This window comes from Pleurodeles waltl, chromosome 9 (genome assembly GCF_031143425.1).
Source record: "Pleurodeles waltl isolate 20211129_DDA chromosome 9, aPleWal1.hap1.20221129, whole genome shotgun sequence".
Taxonomy (NCBI): Eukaryota; Metazoa; Chordata; class Amphibia; order Caudata; family Salamandridae; genus Pleurodeles; species Pleurodeles waltl.
In genome coordinates, this window is record NC_090448.1 from 1,056,775,952 (window position 1) to 1,056,796,175 (window position 20,224).

The window sequence follows — 20,224 nt, forward strand, 5'->3', positions numbered from 1 at the left end:
GATTAAAAAGAGATGGTCTTTTCTGGAAATAGTTTAGTTTAGTTTTGAGGATTTATAAAGCGCTTAGTTACCCTAGGGCATCCCAGCGCTAACCTGACATGACCAATGCTGGCAACAGGAGAATTCAGAGAATTACCTACAAAAAAGAATAGTCTTGAGTTTTTTTCTAAAAAGCTGCTCTGAGGGTTCATAACGAAGTTCAGAGGGAAGATCGTTCCAAAGGCGAGCGGCCTTGGTGGAAAAGGAATTGGCTCCCTAAGCTCTCTTAGACCGCAAGATGGTAACATGTCGGGAGGAGGAGGACCTCAAATTTCGAGAAGGGGCATGAAGATATAGCCGCTTTCTAAAGAACATCGGACCCTTATCTTGAAGGGCTCTGTGACCAAAGCATAGGGCTTTAAAATGGGTACGCTGCTTAACGGGGAGACAGTGAAGTGTTGAAAGAGCCAGTTTAGCGGATAAATGTCTGGGAAGATTAATAAGAAGCCTGGCTGCTGCATTCTGGACTGTCTGCAGCTTTTTTATGACATAGGCCGGGGAGCTGAGAAACAGCGAGTTCCCATAGTCCAGACGGGAAAGGATCAAAGTTTGAACGAGGATTCTTCTGGCCGTAGGGGGAAGAAGATACAAATTTTTACTAAGGACTCTTAAAATGCCAAAACATGTAGAGGAAACTCTTTTTGCTTGATAATCCATGGTCAGGCGAGAATCCAGCCAAAAACCAAGGCTTTTTATCTGGTCCTTGGGAGGAGGAAGGTTGTTGAAAGCCTCAGAGTGCAGTGAGAGGGGAGAGGATGGGGGGGCATTGCCTAGTACAATGACTTCTGACTTTCCATCATTGAATTTAAGCTTAGACTGGATCATCCAACCTCCAATGTCTTTCATACAACATGAAAGGTTGGCCGCAGACGAGTCCCCAGAGCTAGATAGTGATACCACAAGTTGAGTATCGTCGGCATAGGTGACCAAAGATAGATTATAGGGAGCGATCACTTTAGCCAGCTGGGATAGATAAACATTAAAAAGAGTTGGACTCAGGGAGGAGCCCTGAGGAACTCCACAAGTCAATGGAAAGATATCGTAAAAGAAGGCTCGATCCAAAACTTGAAAAGATCTACCTTTGACAAAAGCGGACAGCCAGGACAATGCTAAGCCTCCTATCTCTAATTCAGAGAGCCTACAGCAGAGAAGGTTGTGGTCCACCGTATCAAAAGCTGTGCTAAGATCAAGTAAAATCACGGCTACATGAGACCCTTGGTCCAGAAGTTGCCGGGCTGACTCCGTCACTGTGAGGAGGGCTGACTCCGTGCTATGATGGGCTCTGAAGCCCATTTGAGTAGGGTGGAGAAGTTCATGGCTCTCTAGGTAGCTGGTTAATTGGTAGTTAACATGTTTCTCCAGGATTTTTGTTGAAATGGGAAGGAGAGCGATGGGTCTATAATTCTCCAGCAGAGATGGGTCCAATTTCGGCTTTTTTAAAAGAGGCTTAATGATGGCATGCTTAAAAAGTGGAGGAAGAGAACCTGAGGATAAGGAATGATTCAATATTTTTGTAAGGGGAGGGACAATAATATCTGAGACCCGCGAGAGGATGGCAGGAGGGGCGGGGTCTAGTGGGGAGCCCGATTTAATTTGAAGAAGGAGGTTGGTAGTAGCAGCATCCGTGAGAGGTGCAAAGGCGGTTAATTTACTTCCAGAGAGGGAGGGATCCATAGTTTGATACTCTAATGCCTCTGGGGAAAGAGAAGAAGAGAACCCAGAGTATATCTTGATGACTTTATCATTGAAGTAGGATGCCAGGAGATTGCTGTATTCAATGGAGGGCTCTGTGGGAGGGGCAGGCATAGGGGTTATGGTTAATTCTTTAAAAATCTGAAAAATGTCCTTTTGTGAGCAAGAGGAGTTTTCTATTTTTGTGCCATAGTAAGAGGACTGGGCGGCTTTAATGTTTTGGTGGTAGAGTCTGATAGATTGCCTATATATTTCTCTATCGGTGGGACTGTAATTCTTTCTCCAGGATCTTTCTAACTTTTTGCACTTTTTTCTTAATTCTAATAGAAGAGGAGAAAAACCAAGGTTTAGCCTTATGGGAGGGCTTATTGGTTCTTGATTTGATGGGCAGAATACCGTCCAAAGAGGAGGAGATCCACTCACTAAATAAGTCTGCGGAGGTGGGGGAGCTGCTGACCCCAAGGGAGGCCTGGAGAACAGCACGCCACTCCCTAAGAGCCAACTTCGACCAGATACGTCCAGAGGTTAAGGAGGTAGACTGCACATCTAGCGTGACCTTATAAGGGAAAGAGAATGATAGAAGGGAATGATCTGTCCAAGTTAGAGGCAGGGACGGCAGGGTCGTAAGAACAGGGAGATTACTGAATAAGAGGTCCAACGTATGGCCTTTGGAGTGAGTAGGTCCTATTACGTGTTGAGTTGAATCAAGCGCAGAGAGGGACGCAAGTAGAGACCTAGCGTGCCTACAGTTTTCATTATCAAGTTGGAAGTTGAAATCGCCAAGAATAGTAAAATTAGGGGATTTACAGATAAGACTAGCTGCGGCTTCAGGCAAGGAATCTAAAAAGCGAGTGCCAGGTCCCGGGGGTCGATAAAGAAGCATACCTGAAAAGGTAAAAGTGGGGGAAAGATAGAGAGAGAAAATTAAGCTTTCACAGTCCAAGATATCAGAGGGGCAGGTGTTGCACCGAAAGGTATTTTTGTAAATAATGGCTATACCACCACCTCTTCCACGGGGTCGATCTGCATGCGCCATAGAGTAGGTGGAGGGTAGAGAGTTGCAGATATCTACCGCTGAGTCATTGCCCAACCAGGTTTCGGTGAGAAACAGGGCATCGGGGGAGAGGTCTTCTATGAGGGTATAGATGTGTAGGGAATGAGCTGGTAAAGAGCGACAGTTAAGGAACAGTATTTTGCTCATTTGGGGTAGGGGGGAAAACGGGGGTGGAACAACCTTAGAGGAACTAGGACAGGCCGGGCAAAAAGGAGAAGAATGGGACCCAGGGGGTACTGAGAGGGATGGGCAAGACCCTACCCCTCTAAGTGCGTGAAGCTGCAAGGGAGAATAGACTAACCTGTCTATAGTAGAAAGAGCAGCACCTCTGGGCACTTCAGGGCGCGGACGGGCGCAGACGGGCTTGCCTTTGGCGTGCCTTCGGCGCGCCAGCGGCACGTCCGGTGCACGTCCGGCGTCCGTCCGGCATTAAATAAACCGGGGGAGCCGAACGAGGCTCAGAGCCGAAAAACAACGAGACCGCTAACAAAAATGGCGGTCTAGTTGGTCACAACCCGGAAGTAGGGAGGTAAAAAGGAAGGAGCAACCGGAGGCCACTGAACACGGGCCCCCGAAGCTGCAATAAAAACAGAAAACCAAGTTATGCCCCCAATGACGCAAATGTAGACAAGAATGTGCCCCCAATGCCGGTGAGTCCAAAAAATAAAAATATTTGTATTTTTTCCTTTTCTTATATTTTTTAAATAAAAGATTTGCCCCAGAAGAGAGTGAAGCCAAAACATATGGCCTTCAAAAATTAAAATGCCCAATAAACAGTTCAGTTACAGCTAAAAACATTTGTTTCTTAAAATTTAAGTAAAAATGCTTACACGATCATATCAGGTGCCCAGCCGGCGTCCGTCCGGCATTAAATAAACCGGGGGAGCAGAACAAGGCTCAGAGCCGAAAAACAACTAGACCGCTAACAAAAATGGCAGTCTAGTTGGTCACAACCCGGAAGTAGGGAGGTAAAAAGGAAGGAGCAACCGGAGGCCACTGAACATGGGCCCCCGAAGCTGCAATAAAAACAGAAAACCAAGTTATGCCCCCAATGACGCAAATGTAGACAAGAATGTGCCCCCAATGCCGGTGAGTCCAAAAAATAAAAATATTCGTAATTTTTCCTTTTCTTATATTTTAAAAAAAAAGATTTGCCCCAGAAGAGAGTGAAGCCAAAACATATGGCCTTCAAAAATTAAAATGCCCAATAAACAGTTCAGTTACAGCTAAAAACATTAGTTTCTTAAAATTTAAGTAAAAATGCTTACACGATCATATCAGAGAAGGTACAGTCCTGGATGTTGACACTTTGGTTAAAGAAATAGAACAACTCAAAAGAGCCATGGAAGTTCTGGCAAACAGCAATAGGAAGAACAATATGAGACTTTGTGGCATTCCAGCAGGTTCTGAAGGCTATAATGTGATTGCATTTTTCAAAAAGTAATTTCCACAATTGTTCACATTGAAAGGTCTTTTACACTCAATATCCAGAGAGCTCATTGCTTGGGTCTTAAATCCTCTACTTCTACTAGCTCCAAACCAAGCGGTATTATCATCCTCTTTCTTCATTTTGCCAATATATAATGGACATTCTCTGCGCAGACAGGCTAAAAAAGACTTTATATTAGTCAGGAAACAAAGTGTATCCCTCACCAGATATCTTGACTGTGATTGCAAACTGCAAAAATCAGTTTTGGGCTTTAAGATCTTAGCTTAGGGCTATGAATGCTACATACGGTTTAACACAGCTTTTTCTCCTTAAGATTACATTTGACGGGGATAAGGCTATTACATTTGACAACCCTAATAAATCAAAGGAATTTATCAAAAAAATCAAATTGAATATATAGACTTAGGAAGAAATGTTGATCCCTGAATTATTTCTTTTTCCATCATTCTCTTTATTCGAGATACAATTTTTCTAGGATGGTTATAATAACTTGGCTTTCTTAGTTTTGATGGAACTATGGCCCTCATTCTGACCTTGGCGGGCGGCGGAGGCCGGCCGCCAAAGTCCCGCCGTCAGGTTACCGTTCCGCGGTCGAAAGACCGCCGCGGTAATTCTGACTTTCCCGCTGGGCTGGCGGGCGGTCGCCTTCAGACCGCCAGCCAGCCCAGCGGGAAAGAGGCTTCCACGATGAAGCCGGCTCGGAATCGAGCCGGCGGAGTGGAAGCTGTGCGACGGGTGCAGTTGCACCCGTCGCGTATTTCACTGTCTGCGCAGCAGACAGTGAAATACATGTAGGGGCCCTCTTACGGGGGCCCCTGCAATGCCCATGCCAGTGGCATGGGCACTGCAGGGGCCCCCAGGGGCCCCGCGACCCCCCCTACCGCCATCCGGATCTCGGCGGTCCGACCGCCGGGATCTGGATGGCGGTAGGGGGGGTCGGAATCCCCGCGGCGGTGCAGCAAGCTGCGCCGCCGCGGAGGATTCAATGGGGCCGCGGTACCGCCAGCCAGCCCAGCGGGAAAGAGGCTTCCACGATGAAGCCGGCTCGGAATCGAGCCGGCGGAGTTGAAGCTGTGCGACGGGTGCAGTTGCACCCGTCGCGTATTTCACTGTCTGCGCAGCAGACAGTGAAATACATGTAGGGGCCCTCTTACGGGGGCCCCTGCAATGCCCATGCCAGTGGCATGGGCACTGCAGGGGCCCCCAGGGGCCCCGCGACCCCCCCTACCGCCATCCGGATCTCGGCGGTCCGACCGCCGGGATCTGGATGGCGGTAGGGGGGGTCGGAATCCCCGCGGCGGTGCAGCAAGCTGCGCCGCCGCGGAGGATTCAATGGGGCCGCGGTACACTGGCGGGACCCCGCCAGTGGTGCCGGTCCGACCGCGGCTTTACCGCCGCGGTCGGAATCCCCATTGGAGCACCGCCGGCCTGTCGGCGGTGCTCCCGCGGTCCTCCGCCCTGGCGGTCAAAGACCGCCAGGGTCAGAATGACCACCTATGTTTGTTGTTTAAGAAGTTTTGTGTTCACATTCATTGTGCCCATATCATTCACATATGCATGTTGAAGTACCTTTATGTCTTCTTTTAGGGGCTTAACTACGCTTTTCACCTTACGGGACTATTCTAGTTGTTTTATCTTTAGTGTTCATATGTGCCTAGAATTTTGTTTCTATCCACCAGGGGATATTTCCTCTTTGTTATTCATCTTTCTTCTGCGCTACCCAATCGCTGTACATGCTATTGTAATTTGTTTCTTTGAGTTCTCTGTAGCTTATGGTTTATTGAGACACTTATTTATAAATCACATTAAGGGTTTTACATGAATAATTTAAGATGTATTACTTGAAATGTTAAGGGGTGAGAGAATCGAATAACAAGACAACAAGTTTTAGCTTCACCTGGGTAGAATGAAAGGTCTGTGTATATTATTATAAGAGACTCACCTATTTGACAATGAGGTGGTGGATCTTAAGAAAACAAGGGTTAGATGAAATATTTATTTGTCTGCTTTTGGGAACAGGAATTGTGTTGCAATTCAGTGTAATAAAAATCTTCGATTATCTTTCATTTCTCAGGACATTTATTTAGAAGGTAGATGGTTAATTGTTAAATTTAAGATTGATGACCTGGATATTTTGGAAGACTATTCCCAGAAAAATTCTAGAGCAAACTAGTGATAATTTTTCTAGGGGGAATTTGCAAACAATTATTGGACCCCTTTCTTGAAACTACTGGGTTAAATTAATATCAAATAACATGTACAGAAAAATATCTCAAACAGCCATTTCAGACTCATGGAGATTCTTTAACCCAGATTTTAACCCTAAAGTACTTTTTCCCCAACTTACCATTCCCAAACCAGAATTCATTATTTTTGGTCAAAAACATGATTAGCATCTAGTAAATTCGGAGATTATCTCTATCCTTATATATAATCAGGTCCCTGTTTGGACGGAACACAACTTTCTTTCAACTAGTACCAAAACCTGCAGAAGAAGATTCAATGAGGCCTTGTGTAGCTATAGAACCTTTATTGCCACTTTTGAGCACTTCATCAAAGAATTTTTTTGAGTTTAATAGAACTGAAGAAAAAGAGAAGAAAATAGAAAAAGATTTTTCTTATTTTTTTTATAACTTTGTACATTGATTTTATTGTATTGAAATTGTCAGGCACTAACCTGTTCGTCCCATGGAGACACAATGCTGACCCAAGTTGCTTGTTCCCAACTCCACCTAGACGTTGCGTGCCTCCCACTTACTTGTACTTGAATGACAGGGGAACGTTCCGGGGGAAAAGGGGATAGATGAGAGAGAGAAACACGGACGTCGCCTGGCAGGATCAGGATGGCTAGCGGTGGTCTATGAAGAGCAGGTATCTCCTATGATGAATTAAAGATTTAGCCTCTCACTACGACCGTGGCGGTCTTCAGACCGCCAGGGTTGTAAAAGCTGACAGAGACAGGGTGCACAGGGTCCCATGGGGCCCCTGCACTGCTCATGCACTTGGCATGGGCAGTGCAGGGGCCCCCATGGACAGCCCCTTCAAGCTTTTCACTGTCTGCATCCCAGACAGTGAAAAGCACTACAGGTGCTGTTGCACCCTATGCACCGCAACATTGCTGCCAGCTTAATTATGAGCTGGCGTCAATGTTGTGGGCTGTTTCCTGCTGGGCTCCGCCTGCTGACCCAGCGGGGAACTTGTAATGGGGCCCGCGGGAAGGCAGCTGCACTGGCAGCAAACTAACCGCGGAAGTTTGACGAGCAGCCTTTTCCGCCTGCAAGACTCATAATGACCCCCTTAGTCAAATAACACTTTTCATGTAACCGATATATTAAAACTACTCTACACAATTCCCACAAACTAGGTGTACCTGTCAGGGTCCCCTTTCCCGCTTTTGATGGCTCTCCCATCCCTCTAGGGATCTTGAAGAAACAGTGTGAAACCTTCAACCAGATACAATGTTTAGCTTTCTATACTAGCTACATGTATTCCCACCTTGTTCCCAAGTCAATTTGGCCCCACTGGAAGACCTACCTAAAAATTGTCCAGAAATTCAATGTATGTCTTGCTTGTTGGGTTGATGAGACTTTCTAAAACACAGTCATACTCACAATCATAGACATATAACAGGCGATAAAGAATGAAAATCAATTCTTAAGTATTTAGATTTCTCAAATATTCATGGATTATTAAGCGCAGTGTGTTAGCATTTGAAAGAACAGGGTTCAGTGTTTGAACCATACTGAGAGCAAAGGGTTAATATACTAAAGCTCACTTTTGTAAGTGAATGGTGTCATCACTGTTACATCACAGTGATGATTGAACATGGAAATAACAGACCTTTGATTCACCTTTTCAAAATAGCTTGTGCCAAGCACTGAGTGTTCTTTATCATAGGCAATGATTGCTATCACAAAAATACTACATAAAACTCAACTATAACAAACATGTTCATAGTACATCGTTAAAATAACAATTGTCCAACACGCGCTCACATCTGTACCATCATTGCAAGCTAAGAACAATGAGTGTTATTATTTGCAAGAAAGCAAGTACTCAAGTAACAAAGGACACTAATAACATGCCCTTTTAGTGTGCGCTGCCCGTCTGAACATCTGGCTATCAAACTATCAAAGGTAACTGGTAAGAAGCCTTTCAAATATGTGCAGCATGTTACCCCCTTTTGTGATGCTTCTTGATCTCTTCTTTTCTAGGATCAACATCTTTGACGCTGGGATGTGGAATGGACGATCCAGGAACAAGTGTGGCGGAGCAGAGAATCCCACTCTGCATCTGAAGACCTTGGACAGCAAGCAATCACCTGAAGACTGGTGTGGCTTTAAATACCTGCTGCACCTGGCCACACCCAGTCTGAGTCACCACACCCAGTCTGAGCCATAAAGCTGCTGTACCTGGCCACACCCAGTCTGAGTCATGAGGATGCCACAAGCTCCTGCAACAAGTGGACATGTGCACCAGATTCCTACACGAGTTCTAAAACAAGCATTGGCTCAAGTTAACGTTTCTCAAAGGCAACAACAATAATTGGCCCATGCAAGGACAGATGATTTGCTTTGGGGCACACTCTACTAAACGCCAGATGTGGGTTCTGGAGCATCTTCAGGTTTGCAGGACCGGCAGTATTAGACCATTACATAAACATGTGCCTCAAGCTGGTGCATTACAACCTCAAGTACCTATGCAGTTGACTATTCTGCACGAAGCAATACAGTTCTACAGCTCACAAATACCATTCCATTTTCTGAGATGTTAGGTAAGATATTAGAACAGACTTACTTCACTTCTAAAAAACAAAGCAAATCTAAAGAAGTTGGTTGCAGCTAAACTACAACTTAATAAATCCTTCACTAAGAAAGCATGTTGGTACCTTCTCAAAGTAAATGCTAAGTAATAAGGAGAAAAGAATAGATCAGGCTCTATACTAGCACATTACCTCAAATTGAAAAAAAAGAGAAGTCAGTAGTGATGTCCTTCACAATGATTTGGGTGAATACATCATTAGAGAATCAGATATTATTTCCTGCTTTGCAAATTTTTATCAGAATCTTTTCTCTCCCGAAGAGTCTTCCACAAAGGCATCCATTGATGCTTATTTCACTTACAAAAAAAGGGTTCAAGAAACATAAATCTCTCTCCTGGAAAATAACTTTGGAATTAAAGACATTTTAATGCCATTAATAAACTCACTACAGGAAAAGGAAGATGGCATTGGTAACCTGTGGAGGAGATCGGCTGCCATCGGGAGGGCAGGCAATGCTGTTAATCACCACATTCTGGAAACAATGATTAAAGCATGCTTTACCTGGTATGTGGCAGACACCAGAGGAGCAGATATAGCAGCACGTGTGCCGATTTCTGTTCTGATTCTGGGTTTGAGGACCAGCTTTACGGCTGTGGTGCTGCTGTTGCTGTCACCTCTGGCCCTTCTCCTTACAGGTGGAGCACATAACTCGCTCTTCCTTTCACCTGCCCTACATCACCTAGGCCTCAATCCGACCCGACTCCTCTGGCACCTCGTGGTGACTTGTTCTGCTTCTTTCCTATCTAGGATTTTGCCCCTGCCTCAACGGCCCTGTCTGGGGCTTGGTTTACAGGAGAAACTCCCACTGCCACACCCCTTGGGCCCTCTTTGCCTTTTTTCTGCTCCAACTGCAACAGTTGCAGCAGCAGTTGCAGCAATATGGGCCCCATATGTGCTTTGAATAGTATTTTTCCTGGAGGCTGCACCCCTCCAATCAGCTTGCACATTTGGTGCTTCTGGTGAAATTTGGGACCTTTCAAACTCTGCTTGGTGGAGTTCTGGTGGATTATTTGTGACCTGGTATGGCAAAATATGTAAAGCGCTCAGATAGGGAGCTCCTCTTTCTAAAAGCACCAGCATTTCACACTCGTACTCACCCTCCTCAGGCAGGAATCCAACCTGAGGCTCTATCACATACAGATGGAGCAGAGCAATATTTAATATAATCAGAAGCACCTGTGTAGACACAGATATCAGGAGCTGATACAGAAGCCTACCTCTCTGCCAGGCCCAGTGTCACCAAGGGCAAACCACTGGAGTCTAATTTTAGAAAAATATTTCCAACATTGAATAAGGTGTGTTCTCTCGGGACATCTGGAGATGACAGTAATGAAATAAGTCCGGTGTATTAATGCTGATTCAAAAATATGACCTGAAATTTTGGCCAGTACGTTTAAACCTTGGATTAATAGCCGGCTAGACGCCTTACAGCAAGAGGTCATCCCTATAAGGGATACCACTCTCCACACAAACATAGTGGTTGCTGTTTTTAATGTGGCTGCCAAACTCAGAATATTGTCTGGGTTGGTCCTATTGGATGCAGAAAAAGCATTCAACAGCGTCTCCTCGCCTTTTCTCTGCTGTGTCCTCAAAAGTTTCAGCTTTGGCCCAAAGCGGACTCAAAGAATACGGGTAATTTATCACAACCTCTCTGCAAGAGTGGTGCCTATGGGTGTGCAATCAGATAAGTTCACAATTATGCGAGGTATGTGTTGAGGGTTCCCCTCTTCACCCCAATTGTTTATTTTATATATGGAGCCCTATATGAAGATGTTAGCTCAGTCCACGCATATCCCGCCTATAGCTCTAAGTCGATCCATCAGGAAGGATGTTCCTTGTGCTGATTATGCTGACGATCTGGCAATTTTTTTACTGCTCCTGATCTGCCATTACAAGCAATAGAAAATAAAGCTAAGAAAAATGCCATTTTGTCTGCCTATACACTAAAAATAGCTAAGTCTCAAGTTTTATATAATGGTAAATATCCTGCTAGAGACGCTCACTTTGTAACCATTGCTACATATTTTGAGTTTCAAATTAAATCTAATATTGATAAGGTATTTACTCTGATTTATATCCCCCTGATGAACACCATACCAACATTGCACAGCTCCTCATCAAATGGAAACATTTGCCTATTGGTATTCAATGTTGAAGTAACCTCATTAGGATATTAGCTTTACCAAAAATTAGGGCTTTACTTTTTACTTCGATGCTTAATGTTTTATTTTTGGGCTGTTTCTCAGCAAGGCTCTCACAAGTTCTTGGCCTTTCTCCAAACACCTTGCCTCCCAAGGATCTCGATCACGACAAAATGTGTGCTCTATGTTTGGAGAAGCAGCCTAACAATATCCAAAAACCCTTTGGATCGATAGTCTTGGAAGCTTTCAAAACTAATTTTGCTTAAGCAGGCACAACATAAGCTTTGAAAAGTTTCTAGGCTTACAATTCACCATTATAAATCTATTCAGGATATTTACTATACTCTAGAAAGGATGTATACATGGATATTGGGCAGATTCAAAATGTCCTAGATGCCATATTGATAACACTGACACAGTCCACATGTTTATTACATGCTAAGCTGTACAGACGTATTGGCAAAAATAGAACAAGAGCTTGGCCATTTGTCAAAAATAGATATTATTATGTCACGTGCAGTAATATTGTTGGGGTGTCCCGAAAATATTCTGAACAAATTTAAGGGTATTGTCTTTGCCGCTGTTGTTCTTGCAAGATTACAGATTGTAAAACTATGGCAGGACTGCAACCCGCCTGATGTCAAAGAATGATGGTATCAATTTATTGACTTTGCAGGTGTGGTAATGAGCATCTTAAAAAGATCTGGCAACCCATGTTGGATTTATTAAATACTTTGTGAAGGGAAGCGAAACAAACCTTTATGCCAGATGATTGGATTTATCCATGGTATTTTTCTAATCAATTATGTATTTTATTGTTGCCTGGAATTCTGTGTGGGATAAGCGGGCTGTATTTGTTTCTAGTTTTGATGAATTATAAAAATAAACATAATAAAAAAAGAAAAAGCACCTGGCCCAGGTTGTTTTACAGTTGTGTTTTATCCACAAATTTCAAAAATGATAATTCCTATGCGTTTTTAAATTATTAAATATTTTCTCTCATAAGTGTGAAACCTTCTTAATGGAAGATATGTTATGTATCTGTCTCCAAAAAGTGACACATCCCTTTATAAAAATTATAGGCCAATTTCAGTTTAGTTAAGTTCAATACTCTTTATTTCGGAATCATGCCATAAAAGAGAGACATACAGCAGTTAAAAAAAAAGATAAAAACATATGGTTCAAATGAACAATAAAACATAATTCATTGCGAAATTAATACCTATAAATGTATCACAATTTAAAATAATAGAGCATAAGCTTTAAAAGCCAACACAAGGGCCACTCCGGCAAGCAATATTAAAATAGCATCCATGCACAAGTACCAATAAGGAGTGTGTTAAAGTTTTAACTCCAGCAACCATATATACATTATCATGTTAAGATGAGGAACACACCTCAGCATTAACCAGAGGTGCTGAAACAAGTTTTCTCCTAATTTGCCACATGGCAAATAGGTACTTTGAGACAACAAAGACAACAGGTTTACTGGTATCTGATTGTAGGATTCTGCATGCCACCTCATATTGAGTGATGCTGAGATTCCTGCAGATGGGGATTAGCCATTTGTCCCTTGCCCTTCTGTACACTGGGCAAAAAAAAACATGTGCGCCACTGTCTCCTTGACATGTCCACATGGACAGGCCATCTCTGCTGGACTGGCTGGGCCCACCCATTTCGAGGTGTAAGTACGGAGTGGTAAGGATCCATGTCTAAATTGTACATACAATTTCCTAGATAGGCTTGACTCTACATCATCTAAGAAATGCTCTCCAAAATAAGTATCTTTAACTGAGTAAAAAGAGCTTGTTAGCATACCCAAAGCCCATGTTGTCAAAAGCTTACATAGCTTAAAAATCTTGAACTACCTCTTAAGCTCTATATTACTTATGACTAAACCAGTCCACCTGGGGTCTTCCCACAGGTTGGCTAGTCCCATGCGCAGGATTGTATCTCTTATGTTTTTAATCCAAGGGAGGTTGCCAGCATTTCCTCCAGCCCACAACAATAATGTAACAATTCAGGTGTGACCCAGAGTTTTCTCCAAAGGATTAGGGTCTAACTGCAATTGTTTCCAGAATTGGCCTATGCCCTTAATCCAACCTTAGTGGGATCAAATGAGTACTAACAGAAAGACACAGCACTTCAGTTAATAATATTGGCTGTAAAATCTTTGCAGTCATTAGCGTTGCAATTGGAAAAGTTTTTGCTTCATCTTTTTGGAATAGAACAGATGGGTTTTGTTTAGACGTAATATAGCAATACGGTCCAGAAGCTTTTTAATATCTTTTTTCCTAAAGAGATGCACAAGACAGGGCTTTCCCTTATTCCATTCACTTTTTACTTTAGTACTAGAACTCCTCTGATCCAGACTAAAAATTCAGAGGCTTCTTTGAGATTCATTGTAAAGGATCAAAAGATTAAATTTACCATCTATGCTGATGATATTTTGTTACTTATGTCTAAACAAGAACAACTATCCCTATCAACTTTTTTGATGAGCTCAAAAAGTACTCAAAGATTTATGATTACAAATGTAACGTTTATAAGTTGGAAGTTATGCCTCTTAACTTCTGGTTTAAAGATTCTCTCCTTGAAGAAGCTTTATCATGGAATTTGTCCAAGGTCAAATGTCTTTGAATTTGATACTGCAAGTCTATCAGAGCTACTTTACAAACAAACATAGAAGAAGTTATGTTTGAGGTCAAGCATCTAACAGTAAAATGGATCCTTCTATTGTTTCATGGTGGAGCCATTTAGACTCAATCAAAATGATGATCCTTCCTGGTATTTCATTGTATGTCCTTATGATGCTACCCATTAATGCTACTCTGAATAAGGATAAGTTATAGTATAATTTGGAACTTTCCTTATTTCCTAATTCTTAAAGGCATATTCTCCTAATCTGTAGCCCTCTGAAATGTTGGCTTTTCTGATGGTGGTACACTCCTGCTTTCTATTAAGGCCATATTTTGTTTCCAACTTGTTTGTTATGAACAAATTTCACTTTAGTCCCATTTGATATAATAAAAGGATTACAAAGAATGGTTGGGTTAGTTTTTGCAAAAAGTGTTGTCAAAGGGCTTAACTGATGTTTCACTATTGTTATTGGATAATTTTACTACACCCTTTTCAGAGCTGTCGAGTAAATATGAATTATCCCATAAATCTCAGAGTGCCGAGTTTAGGAGGAGAGCAGCTCCATTATGTGGAAAACTCCACCAACACTCTGAATCTGCTCACCTCAAAAACCTTGTTTTCTGGCAGAGTTTTTAGGCATAAGATTAGCACAGTGCCATCTAGGCCGATCTATGAAGTGATAAAGCCCTTGGCCATTTTTACAGCAAAGTCTTAAAGTATAGGATTAACATAGTGCCATCTACGCTGAGCTGAAAAAATACAAACATATATGAGTGTGTGTGTGTATATATATATGTGTCTAAATAAGAATGTATATATCTATATATATATATATGTGTGTGTGTATACATGTGTATTTATGTGTGTGTGTTTGTGTGTATATATATATATATATATACATATATATATATATATATACATGTGTATTTATACACATATATAAATATAGATGTAAATATATATCCAATGGAACAAACAAAGTTGAAGGAAATTGATAGATACAAATATCAGTTAAAATACCATGTTAAATTAACAAAACCACTACAAATTGCCACCTGAGTCACTCATGCTTATTGTTTTTTAAACCTTGACCGAAGCCATTTTTTAAATAAGTGAAGTGGTGTCCCAGTGCCCACCTGGGGAATCCAAAATTCCACTTTGTTTGGGGCTGCAGAGGGGAGTTTCAAGGCCCTTATAGTCCTTGCTGGCTCCCCGGCAAGCACGATACTGGGTGCTGACAGGAGCCGGCTCCATTACTCCGCCTTGCTTTTGCCGGGACAGGAGAAGGTTTTTTCACTCTTCCTGCCTTGATAACAGCAGAGTTGTGTTCCCTGTCTGTGATAGGGCACGCAGGGAATGCCCACAGTCTCCTGGGCAGGGTTTTGCAGGGTCCCAGGGGATAGGATCCACAGGACACTGCTGGACCAGGCTCATGGGATGGGATTCCCCGAGCTCGTGTACGGCACTGGGTGGAGGGAGGAGACTGCCATTCCTCCCAAAAAAGATAATTTGTCATGGGGGATGTGGTCTCTGGGGCCCAACAGTGACTCGGGGAGGGGGTTGCATGCTTCCCTCCCTTTTATTTTGCTTGCATTCCTGCGGGATGGTGTCCCAGGCCAATACAATGGCTTGGGGAGGGGGGCTGCCTGCTCTCATCCATTTATTTTGCATACAGCCCCAGGGTATGGGTTTCCTGAGGCCTGTACAAGATTCAGAGAGGGGGCTGTGTGTCCCCTTGCCTAATTTAAATGTTCAGACCCGGGGATAGGGACAGCAAGGCATCTGTTTAATCAGTACGGGGGTGGGGTCTGAATATGACTGCAGGGGATGAGGTCCCTCAGGCCTCAAGGAGGCTTGGGTAAGGGCACACACTACTCCTCATGAAAATATATTTTGCTGTCTCCTGGGCATTTTTTTAATATTGCCTTTTTGTTTTTGTTGTTTCTTTTTTTTACCACTGATTCATGGATGCACCACACATGTACGGGTCCAACGCCCATGCGTTTGTTTAACCTTTGTTTCAGAGGGACTGAGTCCATGAGTCCTAAAATGGGTGCCATTGCATCATTGTTAATGTGGTAGCTGCTAATCAAATCTTAACTTAAGTTCTGTCAGCTCTGCAGAGACTTTGCAACCCACTTGGAGGAACATCCCAGAACTTTCCAGTGAGAAGCTGAGGTCAATGAGACTTTTTTGGGAAGGTTTTGTAAAGATTTGTGAAGTGGCATCAAGTTATAAACAAACAAAAAATGCTTTTCTTATGGAAACTATGGAAATGTGATTCTGTATATGTTTACTGCTTCAATTGCTTTTGTTGATGCGTGAAAATATAGAGTTGATCACAAAAAGCATTTATGTGTTGTACTGGGATAAACATCAATAATCAAAGTGGATGATGTAAGATTGTCAAGTGACAGAACCCTATGTCCAAACACCTAGAAACAACTTAATGATACCAATATAATATAAGGACAAACATACATGTTAAATCAGGGTGTGCCACCAACGCTGCAATATTCACATCTTTCCAAGTGTTAAAGGTAGTGCACCATTGGGCCAGTAGTCAATAGGATCCTTCCTGGTATTCAGTGTTTTTCATCAATTGTAAGCAAAGAAAGGCATGAATACTTTGAAACTAGCAACTCTAGCTATATGTTTTACATTTACTAAATGTAGAGCAATATTTTCAGATGTCCTGTCACTCAAAAACGTTCCTGAAATATCATCTCTAAGCAAGTACCTCCTTTGTTAAAAATCACTCAAGTTCATAACAAACAAACACTTCTAAATAAGGCACAAATATACGTAGGATATTTTCTACAAGCCAGAAAGTCATATGAGATAAATTATGGATATTGCAATAAATAAAAAACTTACAAAACTTGTCGCCACCGACGCCCTAAAATTAAAAGTAAAATAGACGTTACCAAAGGATCATTTTTAATTAATACTGCAAAATGCTGTCTTCTGTCGAAAACATATTAGAGGAGTTATATCATTCAACATTGTACAGCACTTTTGATCAGCAGAGGATAAGCTAGTATTTATACACATAGTACTCAAAATGCTAGAGCCACATGCAAAATACTGTAAACATAGTTTGTGCATAGATATTTATTACGCAGCTCTCGATATGATGAGGAAAACATGAGCATGGATAATAAGATTGGGCTGTAGTGTAAATCTGTGGAATTTGCCCTCTTTTGGTACAGTAGGTTATTGAATTGATACCTTCTCTAGTGACTGGTGTTTGTGTGAAAGAATTAGTACCTATAGACAGAAAACTTAGGGCCTAATTTAAATTTTGGTGATGTAGTACAATGTCTGCCAAACTCTCGGTCCACCTTCCCGATTTTCAGTCGGGCAGTATGCCAGGTTTACACTAGCTGATTAAAATTTACTCTGATGATGTGAGCCTTCCTCTGGCGTTTTGAGGGAGTAGAGGCTGAGGAACATAGACCATCTGACTGTCTACTCTCTTTAGAGTGGGTGGTTGGATGGCTTATTGTTTACTGACTGTCACTTGCAGGAACATCCAAATGATGAAGAGCAATACAAATTTAAAAAACTACCCCCGCACCACACGAGAAAGCTCCCATGGTGTTGGGAAATTTGTTTTAGAAAAAGTTTAAAAAATTCTAAACTTTGGTGTAAGCATCTCTCGATCATGTTGTATGAACACCCAACTTTTAAATGGCCTTGTATGAACCACCACAACGGTTGGTCATACAAACCCACTGAGTTCACCATGGGGCCAGTGGTGAACTTTAAGGCCCAAATTTAAGAGGGCCTAGCGCCTACTTGTACCACATTAGCGTCATTTTCTTTTTACACTAATGTGGCTCAATGAGGCCAAAATCGCTGAAGCATATTTTCAAAGTCCCACAGTACATGCCCTACCCTTGCTTTTAGGAATCTCTTGGTCCAAAGTTTCAGTATCCAAGTTTCCCCTGTTCTCTTTGCTTTCTGGCCTGAGCCCTTGTTAGAGCAAAGATGTGCCCTGGAATATCCAGCATTGCTGCATGGGCTTCCAAATCTACCTCAGCCCAAGGTGAATTCTCCAAGTTATTCCCTCAAGCAACAGGAGGGCAGAAACCTGTCTGTGGAGTGGCAGCAACTGGGGCTGCCTAGAAAACCTCAGAGGCCTGTGAAAGCAATGATTGGGGCCCTCTATGGAGCCCTCAGAGTGCATGGAATCATCAACCAATACTTGCAAAAGTATTGGGGTATGATTCCAACACGTTTGATACCAAACATGTCTAAGTTCAGAGATACCATTATGTAGCTGGACATAAGTAGTGACCTATGTCCTGTACACGTGCAAAATGGCAAACCTGCACTCACACAGTCCAGGAAAGTAGGTCTGAAGATTGTGGGGGCACGTCTACTAGTAAAGGGGTGTCCTCACACACAGGTACATGCACCCTGCCCTCTGGGCTGGAAGGCCTACCATAGTGGTGACTTATAAGTGACCTGGTGCAGTGTAAGTGGCAGTGAAAGGGTGCCCCTGGAATTTCAATGCCCTGGGTACCTAAGTACCATATTCTAGGGACTTATAAGGTGGCACCAGTATGCCAATTGTGGGTGAAATACGGGGTAACCAGTATGCAACAACCAAATTTAGAGAAGAGAGAGCATAATCACTGGGGTCCTAGTTAGCAGGATCTCAGTGAACACAGTCAAACACACTGACATCAGGCAGGAAATGTCCCTGTCAGTGACTGTTAATGAATTTTGTCATTTCAGCCTCATTTTGAGATGAAGATCAATCCTGGTGGACTTTGCAGAGTTACATGTTTAGTTAGTGCAGTGCAAATACCATCATCATCTAATTCGCTATCACAGGCTCCCAGAGATCCCTGCTACAGCAGCCTGGAATTCCTTTATGGCGTAATAACAATGGTTAACAAATTCTGTTACTCAAAATTGCTATGTCATAGCAGGGTATTACTTGATTTAGAATCAAGTCATTCATGCCAATGGCTCTCATTGAGAGTTATACATATCAATAAGCTTCACTGATAACTGTTCTTCACAGCATAGACTTGATAATACTAGCACTGTCTCTGCAATCTCCTCTTAAGGAGAGGTCATGACCTGCCTCCTTTTCAGCTGAAATTCAACTCTTTTCAAACATCGAGGTTGCCTGTGATTTCTTTGTTCTTAGTCCTGTGAACTCTACCATCCAAGGTGTATAAATCCTTTAGAGGTGTCTGTTAATATAACATAACAGTGGTGAGCCAAGTAGGTTGAGGACACATGCCTGAATTAGTTTGTTCTTTAGGAAGAATGCAGCAAGCCTGGTAGATTGACGAGTGCTGGGCCAACACTAATCATGCCAGTGATATTGCAAAAAAAAAATCCCTGTTCAAATGTGATGGATAACTGAAGAATGCCATAATACTATTAATTTACAGTCCCAATACATATTGCTCTGAAAGATTTGATTCATTTTTTCCATGACAGACGCCCAAAAAGGTTAAATTGACTGGCAAAAGGCGAATATGTGAACTGCACCTGCTGCACCATGCAACAAAAGCATTTAGTATCTTGTCTAACCTTCATAATCTGGAGAGAATAAAGTATCAGTTAGAAATCGTTAATAATCTTAAAATGGTGAACTTTGACCCTTGAAACATTTAAGACTGTGGAAGGAAATTAGTATACCTAAGATCATCCACAATGATCTCTGACCCGAGATGCTGGGTCCACTTATCCGCTCTGACCTTAAAGGGATCTGACCTACCTCCTACCACAGCTTCTGCTGAAGAGATCATCCTAAACGTCGAAGTGATAGTTCCCTAAAGGGGACCCTGAATCAGATAATCAACAAAATGGCACTGAGTACAGCGTAATTCTTCTGGGTTAACACTGTCTGGGAAAGTAAAAATCTTTGTTGCAAACTCTCAAGAGAGAAGAACACATCCCTCAAAAATTGCCCTTGTGTAAGAAGTTGAGAGTCTTCCCAAGTCAGGAAGATCTCATGTACTTGTCAAGGCCAATTAGGATTATAGCTCAAGTATGTACAGTATATGCATTACACAGGGTACGTTCCAACAGAATCTTCTTAAGACAAGACTAGATAAGGTGAAAGAACTGTAGCATCTTAAACCTCATCCACTTGAAATGTATCATGTCAATGCTGCCCGTACAGGACACAATGACCTCACCCCTTGGCAGAAACTTAGAAAACATATGCCCCAAAGGCCACCGTTCTTTACTGAGCACCATCCTTAGTCGGTAGAAAAATGCAGCAAGATAATGGAACTGCAAGCCCGGTAAGGAGAGACCCCCCTTTTTCCAGTGGGAGCTGAAGCAACAGTATATCGATCTTGGTTTCCGATAGTTCCATAGAAATTTCTGCCAGGATGCCTCCATACATGAAA

General features: G+C 42.5%; 1 protein-coding gene across 1 annotated transcript in view; it reads right to left on the reverse strand.

Moving 5' to 3' along the window:
- LOC138258775 (galectin-3-like) overlaps positions 1-20,224 on the reverse strand; it is a 195,173-nt gene that overhangs the window by 107,885 nt on the left and 67,064 nt on the right. The window contains exon 3 of the mRNA XM_069206021.1: positions 16,716-16,737. Coding sequence (XP_069062122.1) covers positions 16,716-16,737 — 22 coding nt within the window. The remainder of the gene's footprint in view (positions 1-16,715; positions 16,738-20,224) is intronic.